The 17,160-nt window shown below is 59.5% G+C and overlaps 1 protein-coding gene across 1 annotated transcript; it reads left to right on the forward strand.

Moving 5' to 3' along the window:
• The first annotated feature begins 1,359 nt into the window (after positions 1-1,359).
• Positions 1,360-2,115, forward strand: BHLHE23 (basic helix-loop-helix family member e23). The gene has a single exon (XM_037007275.2). It carries the CDS (start codon positions 1,429-1,431, stop codon positions 2,098-2,100), a length of 672 nt encoding a protein of 223 aa, XP_036863170.1. The 5' UTR covers positions 1,360-1,428; the 3' UTR covers positions 2,101-2,115.
• Positions 2,116-17,160: the final 15,045 nt, after the last annotated feature.

A 17,160-nucleotide genomic window follows, 5' to 3' on the forward strand; every position in this document is an offset into this window, starting at 1 on the left:
GTGGGGCAAGATCCACAAAGCGACGGCGCCTCTGGCAACTCCAGGAAAAGCTGTGCAAAGCACAGTATGCTCACGGCATGGGGTTTCGGCTGAGGAACTCGGACAAAAGTTAGTAGCTGCCTGGTGGCACCCTGGCATGTCACCCATTTCCTCTGCGTGTTCCTGAAACAGCCGGGGTCCAAGGAAGGGGCCAGGCTGGTGCGGCTTCCTGCCCTCCCCATTTGAACTTCCTGCGAGAAACTCCGTCCTTACTCCGCCCCTTGCAAACCTACAACAGGCGGGCATCAGTCCCCAGCCCCATTCCCCAGCTACTGGGACTTTCCTGGATGGCCACTCCCTGCCTGGTGGACCTTTCACCCTGAGGAAGGTCGTGCTCACACCAGTCCCCCATTCCAGGCTGCAGAATTGGCCTCATGCATCAGGCTGCACCCAAAGGTGCTTGGACAACACCTCTGGTCTGACACCCACCTGGGAGCACCACCCCAGTATCCCTGGAGGGATGTCTTGGCCTAGACTCAGGCCAGGACATATGACCCAGCCCAGCCCAGTCGCACCAGCTCCCAGGGTGACCAGCAGCCCCACAGCTTCCCTCCAGCAGAGCGCAGTCACCCTCACCGCCAAGGGAGGGGTGGGGGGCTCTACTGCAGGAAAGCCCGGGAAAAGTCTTTCACCTGAAATACAGATAATTTTTTGAAACACCGGGTTTACCCTAAACGAGAGATTTTGTCCTCAAATTCCAGTCCCTACCCCAAATCACAAATTCCGGGTTCGCAGATACACCTAGGACGTACTCCTCCTGGAAAACTTGTGGGTCTGGAGGCCCAGAAAGGGCTGCTGGGGGCGTCCCTGCAGACGCCTCGCAGTCCCGCCGCGACGCAGGGCGCTCAGGACCCGGGGCTGCGGCTGGGCTGTGCCCTCCATGCCAGATCCCTGCGCCGCGCCAGGGCGGTTCCTGCGGGGTACCGAGGAAGAGGCGGCCTGAAGCGAGCGCCCAGGGGGCACGCGAGCGTTCCGTGGTGGCAGCGGGTGAGTAGAGGGACGCTGGCAAGCAGGTACGGCGCTCCGGGTCCCGCCGTCTCCACCATCTCCGTGCAGACGTCCGGCTCCCTGCATCCCCGCGGCTCCCCCATCCCGGCGCCGGTCTGCGCTGCTGGTGCAGCCGGGGTCCGGGAAGAGGGGGCCACCGGTCCCCCCTGACTGGTTAGACGCGAAGTCTTCGCGGGCGCCTCCGCACCTGCAAACGGGCGTAGGGCGAGGGGGGAGGGGCGGAGGGAGGAGCCCACGACCCGGAGGCGGGGCCCAGGCGGCCAGACCGGCCCGGCGCGGAGGCGCGGGGCCCACACACCGCCGGACGCACGCGCGAGCCCGGAGCGGCACCGCTGGAGCGCCCGCCCGCTCGGCCAGCCCTTGGGCGCCGGCGGCGCGGCCATGGCCGAGCTCAAGCCGCTGTCGGGGGACACGTTCCTGGCGCTGAGACACAGCTACGCGGCGGCCGCGGGCCTCGCCTACGGGGTGGCCCGGGGATCCGAGGCGGTCCGCGGCTACGGCGCGCCGGGCCCGGGCGGCGACCTCCCCGCGGCGCCCGCGCCCCGCGCCCCGGCGGCGGCCGAGAGCAGCGGCGAGCAGAGCGGCGACGAGGACGACGCCTTCGAGCGGCGGCGGCGGCGGCGGCGCGGGCCCGGGGGCGCGGCGGACGCGCGGCGGCGGCCCCGGGAGCAGCGCTCGCTGCGGCTGAGCATCAACGCGCGCGAGCGGCGGCGCATGCACGACCTGAACGACGCGCTGGACGGGCTGCGCGCCGTCATCCCCTACGCGCACGGCCCGTCGGTGCGCAAGCTCTCCAAGATCGCCACGCTGCTGCTCGCCAGGAACTACATCCTCATGCAGGCGCAGGCCCTGGACGAGATGCGGCGCCTGGTGGCCTGCCTCAACCAGGGCCAGGGCCTGGCGGCGCCCGTGGCCCCCGCGCCCTTGACGCCCTTCGGCCAGGCTGCCGTGTGCCCTTTCCCTGCGGGCGCCGCTCTGCCCTGCCCGGACAAGGGCGCCGCCTTCCCCGGGACGCCCTCGGCGCTTTGCAAACACTGTAACGGGAAGCCGTGAGGCCCCAGGCCGCCCCTCCTTCCGCAGCGCCCTCCATTGTGCATGCCCCAGGACTCTCACCTGCCCCAGCAGGACCCCGCCCGCGCGGGGGAGGCCGCCCCCCTCGCGTCCAGCCCGCGCGCAGAACAGTGCAAGGTGCAGGAAGCACAAAGCCTGTGTGGGCGCAGAACTGAGCCGGAGAGCCGGGTATGGGATCCACACCTGCGGCCTACAGCGCCCGCTGGGTCCCCGCCCAGCACCCGCGGCCGTCGAGACTGGGGACGGGACGGGGGTGACCAGCCCTACTTATCTGAGCACCGGTGCTCAGTCTCAGAAAGAAAACCAGGGCCCCAAAGAGAGCAGCGACTGGCGCCGCCCCAGCGGGCAGGGCCCGGGGAAGGGCGTTGCTGGGCCCGGCGGGTCGTGGCACTCCTGCTGGGGCGCGTCCTTCACCCCCGTCTGCTGCTCTGGCGAAACCGGCAGGGCCGCGCTCTCGGGGGAGCGTGTGCCCCAGGGGCGCAGCGCCTGGCATGTCTACCTCTTCTGGCTCCGCCGCCCCCCCCCCCCCGCCCCTCATCCAAGCTGGTGGATGTGCCCCGACCCAGCCGGGGAGGGAGCCGGACTGGGGACGGCAGAAGCCCCGGGACCAGTGGCCTTTGGCTTTCCCAAGCCCGAGTTTGTTTTGCCTGCCTGGAGGTGCGAACCTCTGGAGGTGAGCGCAGGCCGACAGCGGCTGCCTCCAAGCCTGCGGGATTTGCTCTAAACAGCGTCTGGACTCCCCAGCCACGCTGTCTCGCGGGAGGGCCCCCACCCAGGCCGCCCGCGTGGAGCTGGGTGGAGTCGACAGCGCACCCTCTGCTCACAGGCAGCTGCGTGGAGGAGGGGTCCTCACAACCCGCAGCCCCACTCGAAGCTGGGGTGTCAGAGAAGGGCCCAGTCCAGCTCTGGTGCCCCGCAGAGCCCCTTCCCCCCCTCGCCAGCTCCCGCACAATTCCGTGGGTGGAGGCTGGGCCACGGGTGAGTACACTGCAGGGGGCTGCGCCTTGACCCGTGGGAACCGGGATGGGCTCTGACTCTTTTATGTCCCTGCACAGCTCAGAATTCTGCCCCCGCCCCCGCCCAGGTGCTGCCCATGGCCCTGGGGATGGAGCTGTCTGAGCTGGTGGCACCCGGTGGCTCTTCTACAATATCCAGCTTTATTAACCCAATTTCCTCGGCTGTCGTTAATGCTTTGTTAGTGGAGACCGGCCGCTGCCTTGAAAGCTGCCTGTCTATAGCATTTAACTTTAATTAATACATTTCAAAGGCCCTTTTGTATTTGCAAAATGAACTGTGTGATTAAGTCTTACTCATAAAGACATATGCTTAATACTGGTTTTTTCTAATTTCCATATTTATTTCTTCATTGTCTTTTTCCCCCCCTAACAGACTACTGTATCAATTTTGAACATTTGAAAAGCCGAGTATGGGAACTGTTTCAAATCCCTTTTGGTGGCTGAGAATAGGACAACTGTCCGATGTCATTTACATCTCGGGTCATTTCCTAAATCAACTTTATACTTACATAATCAGAAACAGTCACTTATTCTGTTATTATGTATTAAAAACCAGACATGTTTAGTATATCATTTATATTCAGAATAAAGTATTTTATTTCAACTTATTTTTTTAATAATATGATTCCATTGTAATATCAAGTTAAATAGTGTTCATTTGTGACTGAACGCATAATTTCAACTTTCAGATGATTTCATCAGTCTGGGCCACGTTTCTAAGTCAGAGTCTAGGAGGTCTCTGAGAGGCAGCCCGCCGATCTGTAAGCAGCCACTCGGCGAATACGTGGAATCACAAGACAGAAATCTCTCTGCCCGACTCTTGGGTGAAGAACAATTTTTTAAGAGAACCATTTCACTGAGAGCAAATTCTTCTAATGACTTGGCTTAAATAAAAGGTAAATTAAATTTAAACAATTTTCTAAATTGCAAGGCTGTTTATCTCCTGTTCTCCCGTGTCGGCATTGCTTTCTCACTGGAGTCGAGTGGAATTCAAAGTGAAATCAGGCAGGCCTCTCAACTGGGGCCACTAGCAAAAGCATCGAGTTCTGTCAAAATAGGTGTCATTTGGCCGCTTACAGGTCGGCACCGCAAAGTCACCATTCTAAGGCCAAGCAAGCAGCAGTCTGTCCTTAGCCCGTGTGCCCAGCGTACAGCCAACCATTGTCACTGCCCGTTTGCAAGCCCGCTACTGTCTAGACACGTCTGGTGGGGGATCTGGTGGTTTTATCCTGGGGTCTGAACTCCTGCAGGGGTGCCCAGGATTTCTGTGGCTGAGCTCAAAAGGACGCATCGCCACGCATCTAACCACCCAGAGCTAGCATTCCTCTAGCACCGGAGAAGGAATTAAATAGGAAAAGAGCTTTGCACATAATTCAGATTTGAAGCAGCCTCTAGAAAATGCTGGGTTTTAGGTCCATCTCAGATAAGGAAGATGCATCTGCTGTGATAAGGGGCAAGCAAGTGTCCCTTTAATCCAGCACTGTCCCGTGCAGACAGAACACAGGCCACATGGGAAATGTTACATTTTCTAGTGGCCACATAAAAAGAATGAATAGAAGCAGATGAAATCAATTTTAATGATTATTTTTACTTATCCCAACAAATGCAAAATATTATCATTTCAATATACAATATTTTAAAATTATTAGGGAGATACTTTACATTCTTTTGTACTGAGTCTTCAAAACCCCCTGTGTCTTGCCCTTGGAGCCCCCTCTGTTCAGACCAGCCCTGTTTCAAGTGTTGAGTGGCCATATGTGTTTCGTGAATTGTAAAAATGCAAAGCATGTGAAGTGTCACCTTCACTTTAATAATAAGCAGGAAATGTCCACTGACTCAAGGAATAAATTCCAAAGCTAGACCAATAAGGAAATGACTGTCCTGTGCCTCTCAATCCTGGTGCACCAAGTCCAGCTGAGGCTGGGGCAGGTGGCAAGAAGAGCCATGGTCAGTTTTCTCCCGAGAGGAGGTCCTTCCATGTGCCACCCAGCATCACACTGGCCGGCTGTGTACCCGTGCCTGGGACCCAGCAGGGCGACGACCCGGGGCCCCCGACTCTGCAGTGGAGGGCTCATCTGGGCCAGCGCTGCCTTCTTCCTCTACTAGCCACACAAGAGAGGGCTCAGCCATGCTGGCTACTGCTTGAGCGACTCAGAGACCAAGACTTATCTGGCTCAGGTGTGAGCCCAGGAAGCCAGGTTTTTGGGAGCTTGGGGCAGGCCTCTCCGAGCCCGGGGTCTCCCTAGGGGTCCCTTGCCAGGGTCAGGGGAGGCAGGTTGCCCACCAAGGTTCTGCCCCCAACTTTGTTCACTGCCTGGCACGTCCATAGGCAGCGACATTCCACCCCTAGCTTGCCAAGTGGAAATAGAGGTTGCTTGGGTCAGAAAACGAAAGTGGGGGGTCCTACAGCTAAGCTGGTGATGGGACAGAAACAACCTTCCTTTCTTTAAAACAAGCAGCAGCAGACGTATTTCTCTCTGGCCTTTGGGTGTTTCGATGCCCAGGGGTCAGTGTAACTAGAACTGCCCCTCAACCTGCCCTTTTGCCTGCACAGAACCACGCTATTTGGTATTTTTCCATCTACTTGGTCCCCATGCATTTTGGTTGTGATGGTGCCCCAAAATTCCTTGCTTTCCCCTCGTTAGAAATGTGTTCACCTAAAGCAGCCTCCCTGGTTTTCCAGAGTGGTATTGGCATGCAGCAGCTGAGGGCAGAACTACCCCCAAACCTGGCTGTGTTCCCAGGGACGTGGGGCAGGGACGGCTGCCCGGCCACCCAGGTTCACCCACAGACCCTTGTGCACAGGGTCTCGTATTGGGTTGATTCCATTCCAAGGACGGGATCTTGTCTTCACTCGTGCACCAGCGGCTGGAGCCCGCGGGTGCCCTGTCTGCCTTACTGTAAGCTGACGGGCATCTGGGGCAGACATTTGCATGTCAGTTTCCCTTGCAGGTTAGGGACATTAAAAGAAGCACATTCTCATAAAGGACAAATACTGCTTTCCTGAAAGGATGGGGACACACACAGACCACCATTCCCACCTGCACAGCCAGCCCTGTGTCACCTTGCGGCCACCTGATGGAATTCCGGCGGGAACCCCTGCACAGAGGCCCCTGAGCGCCAGCCGAGCCGGCAGAGTGTGTTACAGTGATCTCACCACACAGACGTGCGCGGGACGTGTCTTTGCCTCTAATCGCTTTTGGCATCCCATGTGAAGGGATGGAAACAGAAGGATTTACAGTGTATTAAACCATTTCTCCGACAATCACATCTTTGAGTCATAAGCCTATGCTAGGCTCTGCACTCCCACAGAAGTCAGTTCCATCAAATTAGAGAGTCAGGACACATTTGCCATTTGACCCCAAAGGAGCAGAGCCCATGTTGCCATAAACGCAGAAAGGCTCAAATAATTACAAAGTTACCTTGAACGCCAGCATTTTCTGTTTCAGAAAGTGATTTACTCTGGTTTTTCCCAGCCTGAAGAGCCTGACACACACATGTTCATGTGAACATGTAAAAGCCGTTTTGAGTGAGGCTCCCTGAGTGGGAAGACAGCCAGGATCGTTCAGGGAGTTAACTCAGGTGGTGGCACTTGTGAGATGTGCACGTGGAAGGGGGTCTCCAGATGGACCACCTTTCTGCCCTTCTGTGGTCGGCTCTGGGGGGTCACTCAGGGGTTGAAGGGCTGGATGCAAAGGGAAGCTGCTTCACGGTTCCATTCGAGGCACAGCCATTGGAATGCAACTCAGAGCTGAGCACAGGCTTGGCCAATGGCGTCCATCCCCCAGGACACTCCAGCCCTCCTGGGGCCATCATGACCGTAGCTGGTGCCACCCGGGGCACGAGCAGCACCTGAATGTGCGGGCCTCACAGGAGCAACTCGCCTTCGCATTAGGGTGGCTGAGCCTTCTCCAGGCTTCTGTTTGTCTGAAGCAATGATCCCACGGTCAGCAGCTCTCCGGGGCCCTGATGCAGCCTGACTGGAGCCCAGGGTCCCCAGTCCATGTGGGTGGCTCGTGCTGTGCTATGAGGCCACTGCCAGGCTGGGAACTGGCCACAAGTCCAAGACACAAACAGGGCCTGAGACCCTCCCCAGTGGCCACTGGCATCTGCCAGGATGCATTTTGCTGCCGTCCTCTCTCCCAGCCTGGCCAGCTCTGGGCACCCAGAGCACTCAGCAGCCCCTACTTTTTGACCACAGGGGGAAATGAAGTCAGAAAATCCCCGGGACAGCTGTCTCTAGGTCTCAGGCCCGGGGCTGGGCCTTCTTTTATGACCCCAGAGAACACAGGGGCAGCACGAGCCCAGGGGGTTCCACCAGGGATCTGAGCCAAGCAGAGGCCCGGCTGGTTGTCCTGGTGTAGGCAAGAGCCAGGTCCCCTTGGTCATGATCCCCTCCAGGTCCTGGAGGCTTCTGTGTGGGTCAGGGGGACGCTGTCCACTGAACGCAGACTGGTAGGAGACCAACTCAGGGCTCAGGAGCAGACACACCCACACGGAAGCAGCTGGAGTTCCGCCCGTCTGTGTCGATGGCGACCAGACTGTGATGGGCAAAACGGTCTGAACAAGCCTCTCTGGGTCTTATGGTCCTGCATCCTCCGAGCACGTTAGAGGACCAGCCCCACTGCCAGCCAGTTCCTGCCCAGCTCTCAGCTGGCTGAGCCCTCTGTGAGGGTGGCACCTTCATTTCAACCCACGGGCAAGTAGCTGTTTACTTTGTATTCAGGAATCTAGGTTTCCAAAATAAATTAGAGCCTTTTACCTACTGGCAGGACGTGAGGTAAGCGCTCTTCACCCACCTCGAATCTGTCCCCTGGGCCGAGGGGTCAACAGGGACGTTCAGAAAGAGTAGACCCGCCAGAGCTTTCCGTCAGCTTCCCCCACCAAGCGACTTTGGGGCACCAGACGGGATGAAAAGCCGTGCCCCAAAGTCCAAGGGCTGTGCCTGGGGAACAGACCCTCCGCCACCCCCCCAGCACACTCCTGGCTGCCCCCGGCTGTTCGTCCGTCTGTCTGTCTCCCTCGCTCTCCCATGGCATCTGCAGCTCTCCCGTCCTTCCGGGTGGCCCTGCTCCCCTGATTCTCGCACTAGCTCCTTAAACTCTTCCACATGTATTTTGGGGTCTCTGTGCTGGTTGCATCTGCTCCAGGAAGGCCTGGCTGGTTTGGAAAGGGGAGATGAGTCCGGAGAGCAGCTGACCCACCACCTTCTGCCCACCTGCAGCAGGGTGGACATCGGGAAGACTAGGCCGGGGCGCACGTGTGTGTCCTGCTGCGCGGCTTTATTCCGTGGGTCCCTGGATCCTTGGCCAGTTGGACACCACCAGAAGCTCCCCTGACGGCCCTTTCCTCCCCACCCCCACCTCACTCTAGGACGTATTTGAAACCCCTTCCGTTTCTGACCCCAGTCTGCCCTGTGTGTTTTACTGGGCCTTGCAGGGTGACCACTGTGCCTCATTGCTGAGACTGGGAGGTTTCCTGGGACACAGACTTCCACTAAACCCTGGAAAGTCCTGGGCAAATGGCTGGGTCAGCCACCCAGGGTCACCTTGAACCCTCTCTGCGAACAACAGAGGGCAACAGTAAAAACAGAAACACCAGCGGAGCCTCCTCTCTGCTCCCAACCCTCCTGCAGGGGTCCTCGGCCTCTCCGGGAGCTCCCCCCACTGCGTTTCGAGGCCAGACGGTGCCTGGAGGACCGAGAGTCAGCATAGGGTGGGGGGCGCACTGCTGCCTGCCTGGCTACTCCAGAAGGTGGGCACTTGTGTGGACCACAGGCAGCACCTGAGAGGTGGTTTCCACTGGTCTTGGGCACGTCCCCCACCCCACCCCCTGTGAGAGCTACAGGGAGTGGGGCCACAGTCAGGAGCTCTGTGCAGAGTGCCACTGAGCTAGAGGGGGGCAGGGGTGCTCTCCAGATGCCTCCTCCAGCCTGGCCAGCCCCAGCCCCGCGCTCCCCCCATGGCCCCAGAGCCTGTCCTGATTCTAGGAGCAGCAGACAAGAGCTCCTCCCGGCAGGACGCATGTCCCCAAAAGGTGGGAGCTGGTGGGAGAGGGTGGGCAGCCAGAGGCTCTAACAGGCGGGAGAGACGAGGACGGCTCCTGACCAGGCATCGCTGAGAGATCCTGCTCTAATTTCCTGCTCAGTAAGGCCGGTTTAAAAAGGAATTTTGAGGAGCCGTGCCTCCCCCAAACCTGTCTCCGGGACCGGAGGGCTGTGCTGGTTAATTAACACAAAAGCACCTGTGCTGAGCCGTGGGAGTCACGGATGAGCTTTCAAGGGCACTGACTTCATTAAGCGGCCTCATTACAGCCGCGGACCCGCTAAGCGTGTCGTTTGAAAGGGAATGCTCGGCTTTCAGCCGCTTTCAACCACAGGCGTGGACAAAGAATGTTTCCGGAGTAAGAGCACATGAACAGACCAGGCCCGCGGCCCTCCAGGAAGGCACCCTGGGCCAGGACGGCAGAGAGCCCCCTGGGCACAGAGGGAAGCAGGCCAGGGGGTCTAGGGGTCTGTGCCCCGTTTCCTCCACTGGCAGTGATGACGGACCCGCAGGCACTGCCGTAAGGACCCCGCACACGGCTTTGCCTGCTCCAGGCCTGCAGATCCGCCTCCAGGACAGCTGCTCTGCCGGCCAGGCAGGTCATCAGTCAGGGACAACAGCCTCCGTGGCAGTTTGTGGGGATCACAGCTGCGCCCAGGGCCTCCTGAGGAGCCGTGTGGGCGGGGGGGACGCAGGAGCCTCTTGCAGGGTGGCTGTTTCCTTTCTGTTTATTGTGGGAAAACGTAAAATAAAACTTACTGTTTTAACCCTTCAGTAGCGTATGATTCAGCAGCATTAGGCACTTCCGCTCTGTTGTACGGCCCTCACAGCCCTCTGCTTAGAACCACCATCGCCCACAGCTCTGTTTAGTCAGGCACGTTGAGGTGTGGTACAGACAGAAACACACCTGCACCTGGTGCAGAGCCATGGATACCAGCAAGCGCATGGCACAGCCAAGCCAGCTGCGGGCGACCCTGCCACCCCCAGAAAGCCCACTCGGGCTTGCCTAGCCCTGAGGCCACCGACCTGCTCTCCGGCCCTGCTGTCTCCAAAGCACCTTCTATGTGGACTCCTAGGGTGCAGTTGCTTGGCCTCCCGCTCAGCACAGAGCATTTGGGGTCCACTGGAGCCCCCTCGTGGTGCCACAGTCTTACAATCTGTCAAGTGGGGCAATAATCTCAGTAGCGTGTAAGGTTTCGGGAGAGCTGAGATGTTTCCATGAACCCTGGCAGGTGCCTGTCCTCACAGGGCTCTGCCCACCAGTCACTGTCATTCTGCTGCCCCCATGGACGCTAACGTGGTTTGGACAGTTCGGGGCCAGCTTGATGCTTGCAGAAGGAATGCTGTGTGGGCCTCTGAGAGGTGAAAGAGACCTTTGGGGATGAAGCGGGCCCGGGCAGACCGTCACGAGGCAACGAGTCCAAGGTGTTACCAGGCCACCTGCCCTCTGAGTCGGCCTGACTGTCCCTTTCTGAAAGCATGTCCCCTGGGTCAAAACTGCAGTGTGGCGCCCTGGCTGCCACTGGGGTTCTCTGTGACGGTGAGAGTTTGGGCAAGGAGCCGCAGAAGGAGGGTTCAGCCGGGGACCAAGGTCTGCTCTCGTGAAGGGCCTGGGTGTGGCGGGCAGGGTGCGCCTTTGAGCCTTGATTAGACAACATGCCAGCCAGCGAGGGGCCCAGGGGGCAGCAGGTGGCAAGGGACCCCCCTGGTATCACCTCCCCACAAGCTTGGCACTGGGGCTTCTGCTAAGCTGCGTGTCGGCTGGTGGGAACCTGGAGAGCCGTCTGAGGGTCTCACAGCGAGAAAGGGCCCAGACTTGACCCCCATGCAGCCCGGTGGGAGCTGGTGAGATGCCCCGGGGCCCCCAGGAGACGCGTCCCAGCGGCCAAGGAGTTCCTACTGGAATCTTGCCTCAAACTTTTTGTTCTGTTGTATTTTTTGATAGAGAAAAATACGGGAAAGTCTTTAATAAGTAAAGTGAGTTTAAAGGCTGTCGTGGGGATAGGTCACTGCTGTCCCCGGTGTACGGCCCCCGGGATCTGGGTGCCCTGGGCGCCACCCCAGACGCCTCTGAGCGCACTGCTTCCAGAGGCACCAAGTGCCCAGGCCACGGACGTCAGCGGGAAGCCACCTTCACACACGAGGAGGCAGAGGCATTCATAACCCTGCACAGCAGCTCGGGGTCTGCCAGGCGGCGAGGGGGCAGCCAGATGAACCAGTGATTACACTTCCTCCTAACAACCCTCCGTAAGTAAGTCTTTGCAATTTTCATTTTGCAGAGATTTAATACAGATCTGTGTCTGTTGTCGGCTCCCATTTTAATCCAGAACCACTCATTAAATGGAGACCAGCAGACGTCATGGGCGAGGCCTGTGGGCTGGACACCCAGATGGGCGGCTGCTGCCCTCATTCTGTGATCGGCACTGATCTGAAGCCTTGACCTGCTTCCCTGCACTTTACATCTTTTATATTAAGTGCAACCTGGATGCCCGCGGGGTGGAACGTGCATGGCCACCACCAGGAATGGACGTCCTCCTTGTGGACAGTTTCCAAGGCCTACCAAGTAAAAAGGTAGCAAGAAGCTGAGTTTATACAGCTACGATCCCTGCTTCGGAGGCAGGGAAATTTACAGATTCAGGCTCTCTCTGGAGAGATGGCTCAGCCCCTGGGGGCCCGGCAGGCAGGACTCCCGACAGGGGCTTCTCAACTCACTGGTCTTCCCAGCACGTGAATACCTCTAACTGAAACTAGAAGGCAGCAGTCATGGAGTCACGGGCGAAGCAGGAGCCCCAGAGGGTGTGTCACATCCTGATCCTGAGATGCTATCCATGGAAAAATGCATGATTAAGTTGGGGTGCTGAGATTAAGTTGGGGTGGGTCCTGGAGGCCATCCTGAGCACCCCTACGAGAGGAGGCAGAGGGGCTTTGGGGACAGGCCCACAGGGAGGGGAAGGCGGGGGAAGACGGAGAGGAGAGAGGTGATCACAGATCCGCGGCCGCCAGCAGTGGGGTCAATGCAGCCATATCCCCGAGGCTCCCCACGGAACGGGGCGGGCACCTGGCCCTCAGACTTCCGCCTCCTGACGGGGAGGGAAAGTGTCTGCTGGTTTGGCCCTGGTTCCGGCACCGCAGAGCCGCCACGGAGCCGACAGCAGCGTTCCGGCCATGGACAGCGCCGAGCATCACAGTGCCCCACGCCTCTCATGCTGATCCCTGTTTCCCCTCGGGACGTGTTCACGCCTTCCTGGTGACGTCCTTCTCCCAGAGGGACAAAAGGAGCTTCTGCTCCCGGCTCCTCGCCTGGCAGTGCGCCCGCAGTTCCCCTGCAGGGGGTCTGTCGCTGCACAGCAAGGCAGCCGGAAACTCAGCACCCTCAACAGCCACGGACGCTGTTACCTCCAGCTTCTAGGATCAGGAACTCAGGAGGGGCTCCACTGGACAGTTCTGGCCCTGGTTCTCCGGAGGCGGAGGCTGGCTGGGGGTGGGGGACTGTCATTCCACGCGGGCTCACCACGCGCCCCTCCACAGGGCCTCAGTGAGGCCTCACCACGTGGCGGCTGTCCCCAGGGAGAGCCATGCCTTGTCACCTGGTCTTGGAAATCACCGACCACCCCTCCACCTTCATTAGAAGCATGTCACTAGGTCTGACTCCCACTCAAACAGAGGGGATCACACCTTCTTTGGGGGAGGCTTCAGAGGATGGGGGTGGATTTTTAAGGCCGCCACACCAGGATAGTTCACTGGAGAGGATGAAAGAAAATCACCCTCCTGCACATAAAAACATTCCCACGCACGCTGCAGGGTCTGGACCACCTTTCTTTGGGGAAACGGTGCCTGTGGGCCCTGCAGTCAGACATGACTGTCCCGCGGGGGCCGGAACTCCGGCCGGGGACTCACGGATGCACTGGCTCTATCGGTCCCCTGAAATTATCTTTTACAGGCAACAATAAATGCCCGTGCCAATTACCAGAATGAGTTTAACCACAGTAATGACTTTGTATTGAAGGGGCCATTCTGGGTCCTATATAAAAACCACAATAATAAAATCTCCTCTGTGGCACTTTTGTTAAGTTTCCACTGTTGTGAAATGAGGGAGAGGCCAAGCTGGAGCATGCTGGAGGGGATGTGGGGCATCGGAACCCAGCTCCTCTCGGGCTCCTCTCGGGGAGCTGCAGTGTGCTCAGGTCCCAGGACTGGAAGTGCGCCCTCAGGCTCTCTGCAACCACACAGCCATCTCTCCCAGTGTGGAGGCGGGCCTGTGATGCAGAGGCTGGGGCATCCATGACAGGGCAGCAGAGGGCCGGGACAAGCCAAGGACCACCCCGGGCCTCGGCGTCCTGGCCCGTGAAGTGGGTGTAGAGACTCTGCTAGGTGGGGGATGCGCATGCCTGGGACCACTGACGCCTAGCGGGTATACCGCCCTCTCACACAGGATCCGCTCAGGGTCCCTGGACAGCGTGTGAAGGCTTGGGACCCCAGAACCCCTGTGCAATCTTCCTAGAAGTGGTGCTGTTTGGAGGATGAGACACATTTTCTCCCCACCCTCACTTGGTTGCCAGGCCCCGGGGTGTCCTTGCTGCCTTCATGGGGGAGACAGGCAGCCGTGTTTTTCAGATGCAGGCACCTCCCCTGAGCATCTGAAGACCGGGTGGGGAAGCCAGGGCCAGGAGTCCAGACCAGGGCCTGCAGGAATCCGTGCCCTGCACGCAGGGCCGTCCTCTGCAGCGGGGACCCTCCAGACCTTGACGCCTGCGGGGATCGTGAGCTTAGTGGGGCGTGCCAATGCGAGGACCCACAGCCTGCGCTCACCACCGCCTTTGCTACACTCAGGGTCAAATCAGCAAATCAGCGGTGAAAAGAGACTGGACGGTCAGGCAGCTCACAGAGCAGGCATCGTTCCTGTGCCACGGCGTGGACACCACCGCCGTCCTTCTGGACACCACAGTAGCCCTCGGACGATGCTGGAAATCAACCCTTTGGATTCCTAAGGAACAACTGAGCTCAGGCTTCCTGTTAGGTTTGAAAGGCGTTCTGGCCGGTTGTCCTCAGGCTGTGTTCCCCCCACCTCCCCCCACCCCCGTGGGCCTGCCATGCCCCTCGGCCTCCCATCCCCTGGGCCTCCTCTCTCCCTCTCTTCCCCCCAGGGTGGGGGGAGGTCTGCCTTCACGAGGGGCTTGGTTGATCTTTCCCTCTGCCTCTGAGGGTCCACGTCTGTCTCTTGGAAGCTTCCACAGACTCGGGAGGCAGCAATGGCCAGGAAGCAGTTACCTCGGTCGACCAAAGTGGAGAGCCAGAGCCACAGAGGGGCGCCTGCCTGTGCCTGCCGCCATCCTGCCTGCACCGCTCCGAGGCCACCAGCAGCCCAGCCATGAATATTGATGGCGGGGCCTTTGTGTCAAGCGTCCCACTGGGCGCTGGCTGCAGTGTGGCTGCCGCTCTGAGATCCATCCGGCTTTGCTGAGTGTCAGGACGCGTGGCGGCGACAGATGGACGCTGGCCTTCACGCCTCTGTGCACTAGAGCCGGGCACAAAGGAGCCCAGGATGCTTTTAATGTCACATACCTGCCTTGGGGCCTGTTTTCCACCCCACTTGCCAAGCCCGGGCTTTTCATCAAACGCCTTAAGCACTTCGTCAATGTGGGCATCTGGCCACACATTTAAGAATTTTTATTTGCTAAAATATTTAATAGCGTGGCCAGGGTTTGGCTGGGGACTTGGGCTGCCGTGGTGTGCGTGGACACGCAGCCACCCGGCAGAGGCCCGCGGCTGGACACTGGGAGTGACCAGGCACTGGCCTGGCGGGAGGTGCTCTTCCCGCCCTCGGGGCTGAGAAGTTAGGATCTGCTCAGTTCTGGCAGGTGAACGCCACACCACCACCTCTAAACTGTGAGCAGCCCAAGGCCACAGGGGACTGTGTGACCTCAAAAGGCCGTGGCAACCACAAACAGACCCTCAGGCCAGTCCTCGCACGCAAGGGTCCACAGGGCACCCTTCAGTGCTGCTTGACACGGAGAGCAGCCAGAAAATGGAATCGACCCAACTGCCCATCCACTGCTGGATGGACACACAAAATGTGGTCCCCCTAGACAACGGAATATAACTCAGCCACGAAAAGGGGCGGAGCACCGACTCACTACGACACGAATGAACTGGGAAGACGTGATGCTCGGGGAGAGAAGCAGCCAGAAGGGGTCACCGTGTGTGAGCCCACCTGCATGAAGCGTCCAGAACAGGTGAATTCAGGTAGGAAGGAGATCGGTGGTTGCCAGAACTCAGGGGCGTGGGGACCAATGGGGATGGTGTCTTTTCTGGGTGATAAAAAGTTTTGGAACACAACAGAGGTGATGAGGCACCACATTAAAGAAGGTCAGGATGGTAAATTCGTAAAGACCAAGATGAGATGCTGCTGGGATTGATCATAAGGACCTTCGCCCTGATTGCTTATCAAAGATCGTCAATGAGTGAGGTCCCCTGTGTTCCCGTCATGGCGTCTGCTGAGGACACATTCATGAGCAAGAACAGCTCTCCGTGGCCCTGGCAGAATCTACAGTCAAGAACAGGCACAGACGGGAACCAGGTAAGTTAGCCTGAGGTAATGGAAGCCTTCTTGGAGGAGGTGACATTAGGAAGAGCTTGGGAGAAGGGGGGAGGCGGTCCAGGCAGGGGAACAGCGGGTGCGGAGGCCCTGAGGCAGCGGTAGAGCCCTCAGGGATGAGAGGAGGCTGACCTGGGTCGGGGGGCACTGAGATCGGGAGGGCGGAGCCAGGCGCCCCGCCGAGCGCAGGCCAGGCAGGACCTGCAGGGGGAGGCTGGTCTCTGCCTCCGGAGGTGGGTCACTGCTGCAGACGAAGGCTTTGCGGGCAGCTTGCAGGCCGAGGACCAGGTGGCTTCCCTGAGCCCCTCCACATGCCTACTGGAGACCTTCCCACATGGCCTCGCCTAAGCCTCACACGGGATCCCTACCTGCCCAGCTGAGGACCCTGAGGTCCGGGTGAGGAAGCACAGGTTCAGAGTGGGGGGCACCACCTGCAAAGTGTGCACATCTGGAGAGATGGTTTGGGCTGCTGAAGGTCACACATCCTGTCCCCAGAGAGGCTGGAGGTCAGACAGCAGGGCCCCTGTGCCCAGGCCGCTGCCCCTGGCCCTGGACGGGTCCACTGGCTCTCACTGGCCCCACGGCCTCCTCTTTTGGCCTGGCCCCACCTCTTGATGCCCAGGGCGCTCTGCCGTCCCCTTGCTCCATGCAGTCACTGCCCCCAGCCATCTGGGCACCCTGCCCTGACTCGGCCCACCCGCTCCCCTGGCCACCCACCTGCACCCACTGCACAGGCTCTGGCTGGGAGACAATGGAGGCGGCTCCCACTCAGCCCTGCAGCAGGTTGGCCAGGGCACCTCTGCACCCTGGATCTGTCCAAACCCTTGCATTGGCACTTTCTGGGCAGCCAGTTGAGTAGGGGTCAGTGGATTCCAGAGGCTTCCGTGCAGAGGCAGCCTGCAGACCCCAAACCTCTGGGATGGACCTGCAGCCCTCAGCACCCCTGGGCTTCTGCTCGCCTATTCTCCGAGCCCCAGGTGTCTTTGCCATCGCTTTTCCAGCTTGCCACCGGATCCCAGCCAGATGCCACGTCCTCAAGGAAGCCACACTGCCTTCCCCTGGCCCAGGCCAGCTCCATGTCCCTGTCCCACAAGGGACCCAGGCCTGTTTCCTGAGCTGGGCAGCACTCAGTCGTCGACTCTTCAAGTGAGTACCTGGCACAGGGTCTGGGCCACGGCTCCCAGCAAGGACCCTGGACAGGGCTCACTCGGTCACCACCACAGCACCCAGAGGGCATGGGCAACATACGACTTACCCACAGAGGTGGCAGCGGGGGCTGAACCCGCTCAGACGGGCCCAGTGGAAGAGTCAGGGGAGGCAGGAAGAGGGGAGCCCGGCCAGCCTTATGCCCAGGCATGCCCATGCCACCATCCGCCCGAGATGCTGT

Source organism: Manis javanica, chromosome 5 (assembly GCF_040802235.1).
Source record: "Manis javanica isolate MJ-LG chromosome 5, MJ_LKY, whole genome shotgun sequence".
In the NCBI taxonomy this organism is placed as follows: domain Eukaryota; kingdom Metazoa; phylum Chordata; class Mammalia; order Pholidota; family Manidae; genus Manis; species Manis javanica.

What these genes read in the sequence shown, in the direction of transcription:
- BHLHE23 (XM_037007275.2), top strand. Translation starts at nt 1,429, where the DNA reads ATGGCCGAGCTCAAGCCGCTGTCGGGGGACACGTTCCTGGCGCTGAGA.